The 19596-nt window shown below is 51.0% G+C and overlaps 1 protein-coding gene across 2 annotated transcripts in view; it reads left to right on the plus strand.

The window, feature by feature from the left end:
- The window catches only part of PPP1R16B (protein phosphatase 1 regulatory subunit 16B), a 107790-nt gene that overhangs the window by 73606 nt on the left and 14588 nt on the right, over positions 1–19596 (plus strand). For both annotated transcript variants that reach the window (XM_003787592.2, XM_023511967.1), the window contains exons 3-5: positions 10117–10187; positions 16030–16175; positions 17809–17912. In XM_003787592.2, coding sequence (XP_003787640.1) covers positions 10117–10187; positions 16030–16175; positions 17809–17912 — 321 coding nt within the window. The remainder of the gene's footprint in view (positions 1–10116; positions 10188–16029; positions 16176–17808; positions 17913–19596) is intronic.

The raw sequence follows: 19596 nt of genomic DNA on the forward strand, positions 1-19596 counted from the left end.
TACACCTGAGGAATGAAGATTTTCTCTGAGATGGAAAAGTCTGTGGTCCAGGCTGGGAGCATTGTCCAAAGGAAGAAACATAGGGTGACCCAGGAGCACACACTCTGGCCAGTTCTGAGGCTTGGGTTACAGGCCATTGGGCTCCATTCATTCCCATTGTCATCACATATTGTCTGGAACCCTGAGCTGCATTACAGAAGCAAGAGTTTATAGTCTAGTAAAGACACACAAAAATCCAAATACAACTACATCCTAGTGGTACGTGTTGTTGGGGGGTGGGGGGTGCAGGAAAAGGCATGAGGATAGGTACCTGGCCCAGCCTAGGGTAGGCTTCCTAGGAAGTGACATTTAAGTTGGGACCTGGAGGCTAAGAAGCAAGAATTAACCAGAAGTGAAGACAGAGGAAGACAGGTCAAAGGAACAGCTCAGGAGAAGACTTGGAGATTCGAGAGGGTGGTGCATGGGGAGCACTGCAAGGGATTCCTGTGTTTAGAAGGGACGATGCTGGGAGAGGTGGGCGGAGGCAGGTGACATAGAACCCAGAGGCCTGCGTGGGCAATGGCTTCCTCCCTTCCTTCCTCTTTTCATATGTAATGATCACCTACTGTGTGCTGGGCACCATCCTCACATTCTGGGGTACAGAGATGGTGAGATGAACACTGAGCTGACCTCATATTGAGATGTAATTCACAAGCCATAAAATTCACCCCCTTTAAAGAGTGCAATTCTGTGGTCTTTAGCACCACCATTAGCGCAGTCAAATTCCAGAGCCTTTCCTCCTCTTCAGAGGAGACCTGGTCCCCGTTAGCAGCCCCTCCCTACGCCCCTCACACCCGAGCCCCTGGCAGTCACTAATTTGCTCTCTGTTCCCATGGACTTGCCTGTTCCAGATGTTTCCTATCAATGGAATGATGAGCACAATCCTTTTGTGATTGTCCTATTTTATTGTACAGACTATGATGTTTTCAAAGTCCATCCATGTTGTGGCGTGCAGCAGGACGTCACTTCTTTGTATGGTGGGATACTGTTCTATTGAATGGAATTGTGTTTGTCATTGGTTGACGGACACTTGGGGTTATGGTGAACTGATGCTGATAGCATTCGTAGACACACTGTTGTGTGGCCGCATGTGTTCATCCCTCTCGAGTATGTACCTCGGAGTGGAATGGCTGGGTCGTGTGGTAATTCCACGTTTAACTTCTTGAGGAACTGCCAGGCTGTTTCCCACAGTGCCACACCATTTTATATGCCCACCTGCAGGGTGCCTTCACTGCCTCTTGGTACTGTCCAACCTCCCTCTGCTTCTTGAATGGGCCTCTGCGGAACAGAGAGGCTGGTTTCTGGGGCCTGGGTCTGGGCCTGGGGGTGTGACTTTGAGGGACGCCCACGTCCTCCTGTCCCACCCTCCACCATGGCTGAGTCATCACCCGGGATCCTGGGTGACTGCCTGGCAGAGGGGCAGGCTGCACCAGCCACTGCAGAAGCCACCATGAGACTTGATGGCGTCTCCACCCCCAGCCCCAGGCGGCTGGGCTTCCCTGGAAACAGCTATTTCTGGCTATTTCTGCTCCAGGGAGGAGCAGTGGTGGGTGGAAAGGTTGAACTTGCTCGGGGGAGTGATTTTGGAAGCACAGTGCATTGAGGACACAGGACAACTTTGACTTGGGGGAGAGTAGAGGGGCTACTTCTGAGCATGCTGGCCCTCCTGGGGTTGTCAGAGCAGAGGGCTGGGCCCTCTACAGCTCCAACAGCACCTTGAGAATAGGGGAATGCATCAGTGTGGGCAGGGTCTCCCAGGAAGGAGGGGAATCCCAGTGGATGGAATGTGGTGGATGGTGCAAGACCACCAGGGTGCTTGGAATCAGGGGTGGAGTGGGGTCAGCCTACAACAGAGTAGCAGCAGGAAGATCAACCGAGAAGCCAGCCCAGGCTCGGAGCTGCCACCTGTCTGCTACATGACCTCGGGCTAAGAGCTACCCTCGGTGCCTCAGTGACCTCATGACAATGACAACCTCGGTGCCTCAGTGACCTCATGACAATGACAAATATAATATTAGTAACAAGGCTGCCCAGCTGTTGGTGATTTCTGTCCTCTTTACATGTGATGTTCTGGAACCCTGAACCTTACTGGCAATGTGCTCGATCTTTCTTTTAGGCTTTTGCCAGCCTGTGACTGTCTTCTTGTAACTACCCGTATCCATCCTGCACATCTCTCTGCTGCCCAAGTTTCCTTCCCTGGGTCCTTGTTTGGCACCATTTTAGCAAAGTGATTAAGTGTTCGGTGTTTGGAGCTGGCTAGGCCTGGATTAAAATCCCAGCTCTGCTCTACCCAGCCATGAGCCCTTGGGCAAATTGTTTCCCATGTTCGAATCTGAGCCTCAGTTTTCTCATCCATAAATTGGGGGCAATAAGAGCAGGTAGTTAGTTAATAATAGCAGCTCATTAATCCTCATAACTAGATGGTGAGCACTAGTTGACTTGATGGATGTAAAGTGCTTAACGCGGGGCCCGGCACATAGTTAGTGCTGGGTTGTAGAAAGAACCACTGAGACACAGGGCAGAGAGAATGAGGAATGGAATCCTGGATGGGAGGGACATGAGGGGTGCCCATGAGTGGCCTGGACAGGGGACAGTTTGGGGGTGGAGGTGAAGCACTCCTACATCAGCCTCCAGGTCTGGCTATATTGATGAGGGAGGCTCAGGGAAGGGCATTTGCTCATTTCTGGCTTTTTGTCTCAGAGGGTCACATTATGTTGACCCTAGGCTGATCTTGAACTTCTGGGCTCAAGTGATGCTCCTGCCTTAGCCTCCCAAGTCACTGGGATTACAAGCTTGTTCCTCTGCCCCTGGCTTCTAACTCATTTCTGTCCAAAAGCCATAATCATTGCTAATAATAAGCCATAATCATTTGGCCCAAGTCACACTTCTTGTGGTACCCTGTGTCTGCAGGAGTACACCTAAAACAGTCCTGCAACCTCAGGAACAAGTTTTAGAATAGGTACTGCTGTGGCTGGGCACTGTGGCTCATGCCTATAATCCTAGCAGTCTGGGAGGCCGAGGCAGATGGACTGCTTGAGCTCAGGAGTTTGAGTCCAACCTGAGCAAGAGCAAGATCCTGTCTCTAAGAAAAATAGCCAGACGTTGTGGTGGGTGCCTGTAGTCCCAGCTACTTGAGAGGCTGATGGAAGAGGATCTCTCGAGCCCAAGAGTTTGAGGTTGCTGTGAGCTATGAAGCCACCACCCTCAACCCAGGGTGACAGAGTGAGATTCTTTCTCAAAAAAAAAAGAAAATAGGAAGTAGATGCTGCTGCAAAGTACAAATGTAGACACACAGGGTACTTTGGAGAGAATAGTTTAGGAAACTTGATTGAGATTGGAGTAATCTGGGAAGGCCTCCCAGAAGAGGTGATATTTTGTGTGGAATCTGAAGGATGAAGAGGAGTTTGCTGGTCCAAGCATGGAAAGAAAGAGGGCTGCAGGCATAGGAAACTGAATGTGCAAAGGCCTGGAGGCGAGGAGCTCACTTTTTGTTTTGTTTCAGGAAATGAAAGAAGCTAGTGTGACTGAATCTATGAACAATTCAGGGAGGAAGGTGGGATTGCAGGGCAAGGTGGGGTTGGGGAGGAGGCAGGGCCATGGAGGAAGTGGGAGGATGAAGCCTCGTTGCTGGGCGCTGGCCAGGAAGGGAGGAAAGGTGGGAAGCAAGGGCTGGGCGGGTGGGTATGTACCCCCAAACAGGACTGCAAGTTATGGGGACGCTGGCAGCAGCTCAGCTTCCAGGTACCCTGGAAGGGTCGGTGGGGGGTGGAGATTGCCCCAAATCCACCTCCAATAGGCAGATACCCCTGTCTTGCTGTTTCTGAGGCCCCAGGGCAAGAGCCAGAGCCACACTTGTGGTCACATGTCACTGACTATCTTGAGGGCAGGCAGTTTGCTCTGTGGGACAGAGTGGATCAGATGCCAAAGAAAACACAAGCTTGTCAGCAGTGATTTCTCCCTGCAAAGGCAGCCGCCACCCGCTTCCTGCCGAGATGGGCCGACTCAGCCTCACTTGCTACAGCTGGAGATGGAGGGGAGCAGATGGCCCTGCTTGGCCCAGATTCCAGCCAGATTGCCAGGGAGGTGTGGGCGGAGCGGCGGGTCGGTGCCAGGAGCAGGGTACATGAGTGGGGAGGGCGGGGCTGCTGCTTTGCTATCTCATGTGGGTCCTGCCTGTGTAGGGGGTGGTGGGGCACTGACCATGGCCTCAGGGTGGTCTATGAACCAGCACATGCTTAGAGCTCCCTGGAGGGACACGGCCTCTGTCTTTTACAACCACTTTGAGAGTTCTTGAGAGATTCAAGACATCAGTGGTTAATGTCCCCAGCACCCAGAACAAGGTGGGACACAGGCAAGAGCTCAGGGGTTGTTTTCCATTTTTATTTTTAAAATAAATGATAGTAGTAGCACTAGGGCATTATCTCATTTAATCTTCGCAGTGACCCCACGAGAGAGCACTGTGGTGATCCCTGGTTTACAGATGAAGACACAGAGAAGGGAAATAACTTGTCTAAAGCCACCACTAAACAAATGCGTGGGAATAGATGGGTCACTCTAACAAACTGATGGGCAGGCCTGGGACTTGGGGCTTTGTGGGCGGGGAGCAGCCTGAGTGTGGGTAACTGGGAGAAGCGGTGGACACTCTTGGCCACAGGGAGAGCAATCCTTCCTCTTGTCTTTGTGTTCCCTGAGCTCGAGTTGACACCTTAGACCCCAAGCTAGCTTCCTCTATTGTACAAGGTGCGCAGGGAGCAAAAGATGAGCCTGGGAAGCTAGGGAGACCGGACCTCTGGGCACAGCTGAGCAAGCTGCACACTGCACAATTCTAGGGCACCCAGTTCACATAGACTATGATGAGAACAGAGCAAGGCACTGTTATGCAAGCATCTTGTGTTTTGCCTTAGAATTCTGCAAGGAAGTAGCCCTGAAGGCAGGACCACACCATATGGACCTTGAAGACCAGGGGTCTGCAAACCTTGTCTGCAAAGGGCCAGATAGTAAATATTTTAGGATGTGTGGGCCATGCAGTCTCTGTTGTAACTACTCAAATCTGCTGTTGCAAAGTGAAAGCAGCCATAGGCAATATGTAAATGAGTAAGTGTGGATGTTTTCCAATAAAACTTTATTTACAGAAACAGGCTGCCTGCCTGATTGGGCCCACAGGCCGTATTTGCCAATCCCAATAAAAGTCATGGAAAGATTTTGAACTTCATTCTAAGAGCAGTCTGGAGCCTAAGAGCGCTTTTCGCACTGGGTGAGGGGATTTTACATCGAAAATTGCCCTGGAAGATCTAACCAGGGCAGCCATGTTTCTTCTGTCCTATTTGCAGATCCTTGAGCCCTTCTGTGTGCACAAAGAGGTTTGGGCTAAGTCTTGAGGTTCTCTGATGCATAGATGGTCTCAGAAGCAGAGGTCACTGCACTGCTGTCCATTTTCCCATCCCCTTCTTCTTCCCCACACCAGCTCTCAGCACACGTCTGGACATACATTAGGGCTCCAGAAATGCTGGTTCTCATTTTTGGCCTCGGGGCAGAGTGGAACAGTCCTCTGGTCAACAGCCTGGGGTTGAAATCAGAGAGGCCTGGGGCCAAGTCTCTGTCCCTTCTTTTGGCCATGAGTGACTGTGAACTTCACCTTCCTGGTGCTCTGTCTCTTCTAGATAAGGAGGATGGTTACATATGTGAACTCATGAAATAAAGGGATTCTGAGTTGCCCTGGGTACAAATGAAAGGCATAGTAAGAAGGATGTTGATTTTTCTTTTTTCTTTCTTTCTTTTTTTTTTTGAGACAGAGTTTTACTCTGTTACCCTGGGTAGAGTGCCACAGCATCATAACTCACGGCAATCTCAAACTCTTGGGCTCAAGTGATCCTCCTGCCTCAGCCTCCCTAGTAGCTAGGACTACAAGTGCCCACTACAAGGCTTGACTAGTTTTCCTTTTCTTTTCTTTTCTTTTCTTTTTTTTTTTTTTTTGACAAAGCCTCAAGCTATCCCCCTGGGTAGAGTGCGGTGGCATCACAGCTCACAGCAACCTCCAACTCCTGGGCTCAAGTGAGTCTCCTGCCTCAGCCTCCCAAGTAGCTGGGACCACAGGTGCCCGCCACAGTGCCCAGCTATTTTTTGGTTGCAGCCGTCATTATTGTTTTTGGCGGGCCCAGGCTGGATTCGAACCCACCACCTTAGGTGTATGTGGCTGGCGCCTTAGCCTCTTGAGCCACAGGTGCCAAGTCTAGTTTTTCTATTTTTAGTACGGATGGCGTCTCACTCTTACTCAGGCTAGTCTCGAACTCCTGAGTTCAAGCAATCCCCCCACCTCGGCCTCCCATAGTGCTAGGATTACAGGCTTGAGCCACCGCTCCCAGCCTAGAAGGTATTATTGAGGTAAGAGTCATTTTTCTTGTTGAACCCCAGAGGCAGGAAGCTTGGTCATGCACTGGGTAGCCAGGACTTTGCTCCAGCAAGCGAGGTGCAGAGCCAGGCACTGGGCTCCTAGCTACAGAGGAAGTAGCTCTGCTGAGGAGGCCTTGGCTCATGAATATTAAGGTCCTCTTGAAGATGTGGATGACTTGTCCCACCTCTTGGGCTGAAAATAACTGCCCAACATCGGGGTAATTACATGGCTTGGGCTCTTGCACAGCACAGAGAGCACCACGATAATTACTGTGCACAAACACTGCTTTTGGCAGCTGATGTTTGTTTTCTGCCTCATAGAGCGTCTCTTGGACCAAAAGCTTATTCTCCCTCCCACCCAGGGGACTTGAACCCTTGCCTCGTGTGAGCAGAACTTTCCAGGAAACCTACCTCAAACAGGGACTTAGTGACCATTTCTCTTCTTCCCAAGGCCATCTGTCAGGCTCAGGGCACCCCCATTGGCCTTAGGTCAGGCGGACCTTGGTAATCAGAGGGTTTGCATAATCAGTTGCAGCCCTGTAGGAGACACCTGTGAGCAGGGCTGCGGTACAGACATGAGTCTTATGGAGCCAGTGTTGGAGGGGGTCCCCTTTGCCCAGAGATAGACAGGCTGTGTTCTTGGACTGAACCAGGGCACTGCCAGTTAGGACAAAGTCCTGGAGAAGTTCTTAAGGATTTACTGTGTGCCAGACCTTAGGGATAGAGCTCTAAATATCAGGTCATGGTCTTGCCATCTTGGGGATTAGCACCCAGTGGGCAGACAGACCCAAAGCCCATAATTACCCAAACCATTATGTAATTGTCTAGTTATAAGGCTATGACAAATGTAGAGGAGCTATAGGTTTGCAAAATACAGGGAGTCTAGAGAATTTGAGCTGAGACCTAAAGGATGAAGAGCAAGGTAGGTGCATGTGCATGCATGTCTATTAGAGATGAGTGTGTGGATGATGGTAGATAGATGGATGGCTGCAAAGATGGATAAATGATAGTGGATGGATGGATGGGTTGATGGATGGATGGATGGATAGGTTGATAGATGGATGGATACATATATGATGGAGATGGATGGATGGATGATGGTGAATGCATGCATGCATGGTGGAGGATGAATGGATGAATGGATGGATGATGGTGGATGGGCAGATGCATACAATGGATGGATGGATGGGTATGTGGATGCAGGTGGATTTGTGCATGTCTGGTGGAGGATGGTTGGATGGTGATTGTGGTGGATAGATGCCTGGGTGGATGCATGCACTGTGGAGGATGGATGGATAGATGATGATAGATGGATGTGTGCCTACATGTTTGGATGCTTGCATAGTGGTTGATGGCTAAATGGATGGATGATTGGGTCTTCCAGGCAATGGGAACAGGCTATGCAGAGGCTTAGAAGGCCAGAGGAAGTGTGGTGACCCTGAATCTAATGAAAGACTGTTTCAGAAAGTGTTTGTGGTTTAAGAAGTGAGACTGGAGAGGTAGGCATGTGGGATCACTGTGTACAGCGGAGTAAATTGTGCACTGCGCAGCTCCAGAGGCTTCCAATCACATAAACCACAATGTGAATGGTGCCCCTAGAATGGTGCAAGATAGTGGGCTGCAGGCAGGGATCATAGACCTTATATACCATATTCCCCAAGCAGTGGGGAGCCATGGAAAGGTATTAGCAATTTGTGGTGAGATAATTTCCATTTACGCTGCCCCCAAACAACACTATTCAGTAGAACTTCCTGTGAAGGTGGAAATGTTCTATTTCTGCCATTTCCTATGTGGTAGCCACATGTGGCTACGAACACTTGAAATTGAGCACAGAGTGACTGAGAAACTGAATTCTACACTTGGTCTTAGCCAAAAGGCAAGATGCGATGAGAGAAACTGAATTCTGAATGTTTATTAATATAAATTCATATAGCCACCAGAGTCCAGATGTAGCCAATGGCTCCCTGCTGGACAGTGGAGCTGCAAAGGATCTAGCCCTTACAGGACCCAGAAGTGGGTCCTGTCCCACTTCTCCCCTGTCAGCAGTGCATCAAGGCAGGTCTGCTGGAGATGTCACACTTTGATGGACATAGGCCACAGCCTCCCCTTCACACAGGGACTCTGTCCAGGGTGTAGTGGGGGCTGTGGTCCAGCAGCTGGGCCTAGTGAGGGAGGAGCTGCCCCACCTGCTGCTCCTGAGGCCTCCTGGATGTCCCACATCTTGCCTACCTGTGTCTTCTCCCACCCTTCCCCGCTCACTTCTAGTTTGCTGCCCCATCAGAGGCAAAGCAATGAGGAAACCACCTCAGCCCTGCTCAGTTGCATGAACCAGTATGGAGGTAGTATCCACAGTGAGCATTGGAGGATGTGACTTTGGCTCATGTTTGGGAGGGAGGCAGACCTTGCTGGGGTGAGAGTGGGCTAGAGGGACCAGGGCCAGCCTGTATCTCCCCTTTGTAGGCCCTCCTCCCCCCCCCCCAGCCCCAGCCTCATCAGCACCGTGACACAAGCTGGCTTCACGTTTGTCCACTTGCCCCACAAACCTCTGGCCTAGAGGTGCCCTTGCTCGTTAATTGCATGGCCACCCTTGGGAAGCTGGATCCAGGGACAGCCTGGTCAGGCCCTGCAAGCAATCCCAGAGCCATGTGGACAGTAGAGTATGGCCCAGAGGGGGAAATGTGGGCTCCAGTGGACATACCCCACTGACCCCATGGACTCCTTGGTCCGGGGGAAGGCATTGCTGGAGGTTGGCCAGAGATCATGGGTCCTAGTTGCCAAGACCGAGAAAGGCCTACAGGGCTGGTGGGCCAGCTCCTCCCTTCTTCTTTTTGCACTTGAGTTTAGGGGAGAAATGGGGTCTTGGAGTAGGGGCAGAGGGAGAGAAAGAAGGAAGGTCACAATGATAAGGGGAGATAGTTGTCCTGACAGAGAAGGATCCCAGGCTATCACTGGAGTTCACTCCAGCCTCCTCACCCCCCTAGCCCCACCCACCATCTCTGCACACATGCACACCTCCCTGCATACCCATACACACACACAACTAGACAAAAGTCTAGGAATCAAGGAAGGTAGAAACCTCTGCTAACCCTGCTCTGCAAGGCTCAGTAGGAGTAAAGAAGGGGCATGTGACACTTACAGGTGAACATCTGGAGTAGGAACCTGCAGTATTAATAAAATAATTACAGCTGCCAGAGCAAAGGGTTCACCTTCCTACCACACACCAACCACTGACATAGCTCACTGCGATTATTCTCCTAACACCCCCTGAAAGGTAGGATTAACATCATCCCCATTTTACAGATGAAAAAACTGAGGCACAAAGAAGCAAGTGTCTTGACTGAGCTTGCACAGCTAGCAAGAATGATGCCCAGATCTGCACCCAGGCTGTAGGGCTCCAGAGTGTGTGCTGAGAATGCCTTCCATCTGGATGACAAATGTAAATTGCTGAGCTCAGTACTTGGCACACAGGAAGTGCTCAATAATTGTTAGCTCTTGTTATTATTGTCCATAACAAGATAGGCATTGCCATCTTCCTCTTGGAAATCCTACAAAGACCTACATTGCATGCCTCAGTTTCCTCGTCTGTAAAATGGAGACGGTGTGAGCACCTCCCTCAGACTATTTGTGTCAGGACCTTGGCCCCCACATACCTGCACACCTGCTCACTCCTGTCCCCTCCTATTGCAGTACGCTACTTCCTGAAGAACAAGGTCAGCCCTGATTTGTGCAACGAGGATGGACTCACAGCCCTGCACCAGGTAAGGTTGGGCTTGTGGGGTTACTGGGCTCTGTGCTCCCCAGCTGGACAGATGCCCCATTGCCCTGCACTTTCTTGCCCAGAACCCGCAGGGAGAGAGGGAGGAAGGGAGAGCCACAGCTGGCCCATCTGAAAGGCTCTGTCTGCTTGGGAGACGCATGTGTCTGTTACGAACATGCCCATAGAATACACACGCATGGCCCCGAGGACAGGCAGCCTTTGTTCACGGCATCCTGACTGCCCAGAAAAGCAAGTTTGTTTGGGGCTTAATAGTTTAAGAAGCCCGTTCATATCCACCAGGACATCTTATCCACCCCAGGCGAAAAAGGCAACTAAGAGGAGTTGTGTGACCTGCCTAAGGTCATGAGTCATTGAACCAGGGCCATGAACTGTGTGCTATCATAACACACAGCACACACTGTGTGCTGCCTCCCCACGGCAGACCTATGGGTTCAGTTCTCCCTGCCTGGGGACAAATTGGTCTGGCTGTCACCTCCCACTTGAGTGCTGCCACAACCTCTGAACTTGTCCCCAGCACTCAGTCCAGCCTTGCCTTGATTCCTCCTCCACACTGCAGCCACAGGGAGGCTAAAGTCAAAAATCTGTTCATGTTACATATAGCTCTGTTGGGGGTAAAGAACAAACTGTTTGCTACACTGTACAAGGCCCTGCGGGCCTGCCCCTGGCCAGTCTCCTGCTTCCTCCCTCTCTGGGCTCCAGCCACCCTGCTTTCCAGGACCTTGTCCTCCCCACAGCACTTCCTACAGCACTTGGGGCATCCCCTGTTAGCTCCAGTCCACAGCAAGAGCCTGACAGCTGGCCTTCGTCTTTGAATACCCTCTTCCTTGTGATTAAGTCATTTTAGCCATTAATGTGGTCATTTGATGTTGACCCCTTCCCCTGCTCAGACTCTGAGCTGCCCCAGTGTACAGCCCGTGTCTCTCACCTATGCTGGCAAACACTAGGTGCTCAATATGTGCTCAAATTAGTGAATGAATGCGCTGAAGCCTCCCTGTGTCCAGGTCCAAATTTCTGAGCAGATGGACATGAGAGCAGCCTGGGCTGGTGAGGGCCTCTCCCCCTCCATACAAGGACAGGGAGGGGTGAACAGAGATGGGCCATGCCCTTCCCATAAGCCTCCAAGGCAGGCCCCTGCCCCAGCCATGCAGCCCACCTGCTTCCTCTGTATCCTATCAGCTTCTAATATCCCACGGGGCCTTAGGCACCCACTATGAGGCTGCTGCCTCAGTATCTCCCCTGGATCCTGCCCAAGGAAGGTGCCAAACTCCAGCACCATTAACTGTAGGGTACCCGAGACTCCCCCAGAGAGCAGAGAACAGGTAGGTGCTTTAGCTTGCCCTGGAATGGAGACCTGAATGGCAATTCCCAAGCCTGGCAGCACCCACCAGCCCTGGATGGAGGATAAATGTATGGGCTACTTCCTACTGCATGAAGAAAAAGTGAGGCCACCATGGTAAAGAGTTAGACCTGAGCCCTGGAGCTGCCACTCACTAGCTATGGACTTTGGGCAAGTTACTTAAACTCTCTGTGCCTCATCTCTAAAAGAAGAACAAGTCCCCAGCTCACTGGTTGTTGTAAAGATTCAATGAATACACATAAAACCCTTCAAGTAACACTTGATTGTGGATAAATATTAGCTATTATTGCTTCGGTGCCTGTGCTCAGTGGTTAGGGCACCAGCCATATACACCAACTGGTGGGTTCACAACTGGCCTGGGCCAGCTAAACAATAATGACAACTGCACCAAAAAAATAGATGGGCATTGTGGTGGGCGCCTGTGGTCCCAGCTACTTGGGAGGTTGAGGCAAGAGAATTGCTTAAACCCAAGAGTTTGAGGTTGCTGTGAACTGTGATGCCACAGCACTCTACCATGGTGACAGAGCGAGACTCTGTCTCAAAATAAGTAAATAAATAAATATTAGCTATTATTAAAATTCATCATGTGAGCCCTTCTCTCCAAAGCACTTTACTTGTGTCTTTCATTTTGATCCTCACAACAACCCTTTGAAGTCTTGGCATCCCCATTTTATGACTCAGGAAACTGAGCCTCCAGCACAGCCATATTCGATAGAACTTTCTATGGGGACAGAAGTGTTCTGTGCATCTGCCCTCTCTGGCAGAGTAGCCCCTGGGCCCATGTAGGTGGGAAGCACGGGAAGGGTGGCTCATGTGACTGAGGAACTAGGTTTTGCATTTTATTTAATTTTAGTGAATTTAAATAAAGAGTGGCTGCTGTATTATGCAGTGCAGCTCAGGGAGGTGACATCTGTCCAAGGTCGAACAGTGAACGAGCTGTGGGGCCAGGATTTGAAACAAGGTGGCCTAAACTGTTCGGTGGACACAGTGGTTTGTGGTGCTTGGGCTCTGAGCTCCAGGCTGCAGTAAACTCTCATGTGGCACCCTCCCTTTGGCCTGGGCATCCTGCCACATAATTCCTCCCCTTTCTTCCTATGGGTCACCTTGCTTCCTCAGGACCAGTTTCTCTTCTGGGTTCCTGGGCCCAGGGGTGCACAGTCAGTGAAGTGGAAACTTGCTGCATGAAACTGTGTCCCCTGATCACTCCACTCACCTTGGGCCCCACTTTGAGAGCCCTCTCAGGGTCTCAGGGGGGTGTCCACTCCCACTGACCTGTGGGCTTCCATTCATTCAGCAAATACTTCTGGCACACAAACTCTAGGTACTCTGCAAGGGACAGAGCCCCAGAAGTGAGTTAGGCCAGGGGCCCTGCTCTCACAGTTTCAGTGTGATGTGACCACAGACACATAAATAACAAGAGAGCACTGCGGTGTGGTTGGCTCTCACACAGACATAGCAGAGGGTCTCTATGACAGCTGATGACCTGACTCAAAGGGGAACTGAAAAGGCTTCTAAGAGGAAAGGATATCTGAGCTGGGTCTTGAAGGACAAGTAGGAGCTCGCTAGATAGAAAAGCATAAGGAAAAACATTCAAAGCAGAGGGAACAGCAAGTACAGAGCCATGAGAAAAGGGCTCCACATTTCAAGGTGGGAGTCTGGAAGGTTCAGGGTGGCACAGTTAGGGTGCAGGGAACCTCAGGGAGACTGGCAGGAGGCAAGATTGGGAAGGCTGAGGAAGGGCTTTGGAGTCAGACTGCCTGGATTTTAACCCTTGTCTGTAGATGGGTTTTAATCTTGGCTTTTAATCCATCTCTGACTTACTCTGTGTGACCTTGTACAGACTGACCTCTTTGAGCCAGTGTCCTCATCTATAAAATGGGGCTAATAGGATCCTCAATAGGCTTGTTCTGAGGATTAAAATGAGGCAATTCATGGCCAGAGCTTAGCTAGGTGCTTGAGTCTACTAAGTCTTCAAAGTCCATTAGCTGCTCGTATTGATGATGTGGCATGACGCGCTGTTCCTGTTGTTGCTGGGGCTGTTGTTATTGTGTCCTCTGCTCCATGCAACACAGGAGACTGGGGCACACTCAGAAGAGCTTCCTATGCCTGGCAAAGTGTAGGTTTTCTTCTCTTGGCAACAAGGAGCCTTTATGTGAACCAGAGAGCAACGCGATTAAATTAAGGAGGGCGCCCTCTCTGGTTTAGGGTGTCTGGAAGGGGAGCTGAAGGAGGCAGGGAGAGAGGATGAAAGCTCACCTAGGGCAGTGGGAACAGGGACAGCAATCTGGAGACGGGATTCATGCCCGTGATGGATTGGATGTGGGAAGTGAGGAGGCAGGAGGAGGCAGCCGACTGCCAGGTGCCATTTGCTACCTTGGTGAATGCAGGGGAGGAGACCTGCCCACCCTACGTGGTACCATCCTCGCCAAGGGCACTGCTCAGCCCGACGCAGCCCTTGCTCAGGCCAGGTCTCTGGGAGCCGACTAGTCTAGCCCCTGGCCATCTTCCTAAGACACTGCAATTCTGGGGGCACAATACCTTCGCCCTTCGACCTGAGGCTCCCACCCCACCCCGTGCTTTCTGCAGTGTCTCAGGATGATATCTCTGACTGTCTTGTCCCTGACCCCAGGAGCTCCCCAGGACTCACCTCCCGGCGGCACCCTGGGGACCCTTGCATTCACGCTGCCTGGCTCCAGTGCCTTTGGCGCCCTCTGCCGGTCACTCCGTGAAGCAGTATGATCCTCCCGCCCACCTGAGTAGCGCCGGCCCCTGAGGGTCACATCTTTCCCTGCTTTTCCTGCTCAGAGGGATGCCCTCGGTCCCAGCCACACCTAGACACGCTGGCGCAGAAACAACCTGGGTCTCTGGCACCATATGTGCAAACCGCTTTTCCCCCGCACGTCCTGGCGCTGAACCCTGGCCCCGCGGTGGATGGGGGCGGGACTGTGCTACCGCCCCGTCCCACACTCGGACCCACTCCCACCTGGGGCTGGGGCTCACACAGGTGCCCCCCGGCTCTTCCTGCTGGCATCTGGCCACCTCTCCCCATCCTCATGGTCACTCCTGGAGGCCAGCTCCCGGATTCCCTTCCCCACGTGCACTCATGCAAACACACACGCAATCTGTTCTCCACGTGCAGAGGACGAGTTGATTTAAAAAAAAAAAAAAAGAAAGAAAGAAAAACACGCCTGATTTAAAAAGAAAAAAACAACCACCAAGCCTGATAGTCCCTTCAGAGTATAACTCAACGTCTCCACTGCTGAGGACCTGTGCCCTTACTGGTTCTGCTGTGTGCCCTGCTGGTTTCCCCAGAAGCCGCCTCCAGGGAGCAGACTCATCTTGCAGTTGTGAGGCGACCCGTCTTCCTCCCCCATTCACACCTCTTTCTCTTCGTGTTCTAGCTTGAGGCTCCTCTGTCCCCTTGGGATTTTTGCTTCCTGTCCCTGGAGTTTGGGGGCTCTAGAGGAGCCCTGTGTTCCCTCTAGGGGGCCTACCCACATGTGGTGACTGCTCTGGACAGGCAGGAACACACACATGGGACTGTATCAGGCCCCCCTATAACCCTCATGTGGAGCTGGATTCTTTTGTGGGGGGTCTTGGTCACTCGTGGGCTTCCCCAGGATCTCAGGTCCTGGGTCAGAAGTTCCTAAGTCAGAGGTTTCAAGCTATGATGTAGGGCCAAACCTTGGGGCCACTGCTGGGAAGGGGAACACTCCCCCAACATACACCCCTAACTCATCCCGAACAATCCGCTTGGATTTATTATTCATCTAAGAGTTCTCCACACAAGTTTGTTTGAGGAACGCCTTCGGGGATTAAAAACAAAGTTTTAAAACCTCATTCAAAATCTTGTCCCATTCCACTAACACCAAGCATTCTATAGTTGACAGAGTGGTGTGTACTTTTACTTGTTTTAAAAAAAAAAATTTTTTTTTTTTACTTTTTTTTTTGAGACAGAGTCTCACTTTGTTGCCCTGGGTAGAGTGCTATGGTGTCACAGCTCCCAGCAACCTCAAACTCTTGGACTTAAGTGATTCCCTTGCCTCAGCCTCCCAAGTAGCTGACACTACAGGCGCCCACCACAATGCCCAGCTAGTTTTAGAGACGAGTGTCTTGCTCTGGGTCAGGCCAGTCTCAAACCAGTGAGCTCAGGCAATCCACCTGCCTTGGCCTCCCGAGTGCCAGGATTACAGGCATGAGCTACAGCGCCTGGCCTTCTACCTTTATATTTTTATCCCATAAATTATTAACTTCATTTTTACTCACAAGGAAAGTGAGGCTCAGAGAAGTTAAGTGGATTTCCCAAGGTCAGAGGCAATATTGACAGCACGTAAGCATTGGAGCTGGGCTCAAACTCAGGTAGTCTGGCTCCGCTGCCCTTGTGGCTGCTTTCAGGCACATGCCAAGTCCCCAACAGGCCCTGGGGCCTTGGCTGGAGCTAACTCTGCCTGTGTGTCCCTCCCAGTGTTGTATCGACAACTTTGAGGAAATTGTCAAGCTGCTCCTTTCCCATGGTGCGAATGTGAATGCCAAGGACAACGAGCTGTGGACACCCCTGCATGCTGCGGCCACCTGTGGCCACATCAACCTGGTGAAGATCCTCGTTCAGTAGTACGTGCCCCTCTGTTCCCCAGAACAGCCTCCCCCCCTTGTCTTTTTTATCCAGTTGATTTCCTCTTTCACTCTCCTCCCTCCCCTCCCTCTCTTCCCCTCTGGCACTGGGCACACAGGGATGCAGAAGTCCCTGGAAGCCCGGCAGAATGCCAGGTGATCTTAATACCAGAGCTGAGACAGAGCAAGGCCAGTGAGTGTGAGGGTCTGAGGGTAAGGCGTCAGAAGGAGTGGCTGAGAGCGGGTGGCCATTGTACTGGTCTTTGTAGAGCAGCAAGAGCCCATCAGTGGCTTCCAGGGATGGAGATGATAGTACTGCTGTCCCAGCTCAGGGAGATGGGTTAGCTTGCTGCGGGGCATGCAGGAGCTCAGAAAGGTCACAGGTGGGTGGCTGTTAGGACAAAGGCCTGGGTGGAGGCCCCACATACCTCCACCTTTGATGAGAAGCTACCAGGAGCATCAGGTGGCCACAGCTTGATCAGATACGGTGCCAAGAGGACAGAGACAATGGTGCCAGCTTGGTTCAGTCCCCAGTGCTGATCTGTGCTAGTGTCACCTGGGTTTAAAATACACATTCCTGAACTCTCACCCCCAGAGACTCTGTTTCAGGAGGGCTGGAGTAAAGCTCAAGATGCTGTTTTATTTCAGTGGTCCCCTGATGACTCCTCTGCAGGACATCCTAGAGCCATACCTGGGGACCCCTGGCCCAAAGGGCAAATTCCGCTAGGGAGCCCCAAGGCTCTCTTCTGTTCCTGTCCTGGTCAGCCTATTGGGTAGGGACTTGGATAAGAGTTGGAAGATGTGGCTCGGCGCCTATAGCTCAACCGGCTAAGGCGCCAGCCATGTACACCTAAGGTGGCGGGTTCGAATCCCCAGCCCGGACCCGCCAAACAACAATGACGGCTGCAACCAAAAAAAAAATAGCCGGGCGTTGTGGCGGGCGCCTGTGGTCCCAGCTACTTGGGAGGTGGAGGCAAGAGACTCGCTTGAGCCCAGGAGTTGGAGGTTGCTGTGAGCTGTAATGCCACGGCACTCTACCCAGGGGGACAGCTTGAGGCTCTGTCTCAAAAAAAAAAAAAAAAAGAGTTGGAAGATGTCTCTGCATATGGGAAAAGATGAAAATAGAACAGGGAGAAGGGCAAAGAGCTGACACATGAGAGACTGAGGTTTGTGTCTGGACGCTGCTACATCCTAACTGTGTGATCTTGAACCTGAGTCTTGGTTTCCCCTTGAGTGAGATAGGGCCAACCTGAGAGGACAGTTATGAGGATTAAACAAAATGATGTGTGTAAAGGGTCATATCAGGCTTAGCTCTCAGCAGGTGCCTGGTAAGTGGTGCTGCCACCATTCATATTATTTTTATTATTGTCACCAGGGTAGGCTCTAGTTAAATGCCTGTGAGCTGCTTCAACGGAGCAGGAGGCTAAGGGAGGTCTCCTGGGATCACTCTTCTGGGACTTTGGTTCCTTTCTGGGATCCTGATGATGCTGTGCTCATGGGCTATGTGGCGGGCAAAACTGGCATTACCTAGCTGGGGTGTACAGTAGGGTCGCAGGTGATAGGCCAGAGGGCAGAGGCAGCAGCCAACCCCAGCCACACCTGCCTGGCCCTCACCCTGGCCCTCTCTCTGCAGTGGGGCTGACTTGCTTGCTGTCAACTCTGATGGGAACATGCCATATGACCTCTGCGAGGATGAGCCCACCCTGGATGTCATCGAGACCTGCATGGCATACCAAGGTGAGGGAGGGCAGCATGCCGTAAAGTGGTCAGAGCACTTAAATCAGTGCAGGTGAACAAGCTAGCCAGCCATGTGCCTCAGGCTCAGCACTCATAAACGGGATGGGCCCTTGTCATCATTATCTGTGTGATTAAAGTGATGAGGACGCTAAGGGACCCTGGAAAACGTGCTGTGCAGAAGGGAGGTATTGTTCCCATCATGTCACCCACACATGTAGGCGGACTCAGCTGGCCTTGTCTCCTCTTCGTCAGCTGTGACAATTCGATCCCATAAACATTCACTATAAAGCTATATTCCCGTGTGGAAAATGATAAAGTCAAGAACATTGGCGGGTGCCGACTCTGTGCCAGGCACCACGCTGGCTGCCAGGGGCCCAGATAAACAAGACGTGGGCTGTTCTCAGCTCACAAATGAGGTTCAGAGAGCAAACAAATGGAGCAATGAGAGACCTGCCTGCCCCTAGTGCCCCACAAACGTGCCTGTCAAGCACCTGCTATGAAATACGCCTCATTCCAGAGCCTCAGCTGCAGCCCAAGTCCTGCCCTGCTCCTCTATTCCTCCCCAGAGCACAGCTGTAACCGCGGTTGGACCTCCTGTCCCCTGGCACCCACCCAAACTTTTCCTATTCATCTTCTGCAGAGATTCTTAGCCAGTTTTGTTCCGATCTGGTGAATCTGTGGACCACTTCTCAAAATATTGTTTTATTTATTTATTTAGAGACAAAGTCACACTCTGTTGTCCTAGGCTAGAATGCCCTGGTATCAGCCTTGCTCACAACCTCAAACTTCTGGGCTGAAGCCATCCTCTTGCCTCAGCCTCCCAATAGCTGGGACTATAGGCACGTGCCATTACACCTGGATACTTTTTCTATTTTTTGTAGAGACAGGTTCTCACTCTTGCTCAGGCTGGTCTAGAACTTCTGATCCCCCTGCCACAGCCTCTCAGAGAGCTAGGATTAGAGGCATGAGCCCGCATGCCCAGGTCAAAATAATGTTTTTAAATGAAGTGACAAAATCATAGAATTTTAAAGGAAGCCAATTTTATAAAAATATAGCTACCAAAATATTTTTAAATGAGTTAGAAGGTAGAAACTATTGATTCATTAAACAATAAGACAACACAATATGAAAATACCTTTCTGTTGCTGGCAAAGTCACAGGCACTGCTGATGTGACTGTTGGTTTTTCTAATGTTCTAGTGGTAGGGAATGCTACATTGCATTTATACCTTAATCAAAATAAACATACAATTTTTTCTCCTTTCTAGTTTATAGACCTCCTCTGAATTCTATGCAAGAATGCCTGATCCAATGGATCTTTCTATAGAGCGTGTCACTCTCTCCTTAAATATACTCTTAGTAGCTGCCAGTAACAAATGTTTTAGCCAGGGACTCAGGTTAGGTGATGTCTTTCCGGGCCCTTCTACCTCAATTTACTCAACTCTTCATTCAGAAGTAATATATTCATTAGTTTAGTTGTTCCTGCAACAACTGAACTCAATATTTATTGAGCCCTTCACTTGCTGTGACTAACACAACCATGGATGAGATGAAGCAGACTAACAGAGACCCTGGTCAGATAGAGTGGTCAGGGGAGGCCAGCTGAGCCAGTCTAGGACCTAAAGGACAAGCCAGAGCCATCCATTTGAGTAGTTGGGGTGACTACATGGATGACCAGTATCCAT

The sequence above is a fragment of the Otolemur garnettii genome, unplaced genomic scaffold, assembly GCF_000181295.1.
Source record: "Otolemur garnettii isolate 467f Iridium unplaced genomic scaffold, OtoGar3 scaffold00023, whole genome shotgun sequence".
Classification (NCBI taxonomy): Eukaryota; Metazoa; Chordata; class Mammalia; order Primates; family Galagidae; genus Otolemur; species Otolemur garnettii.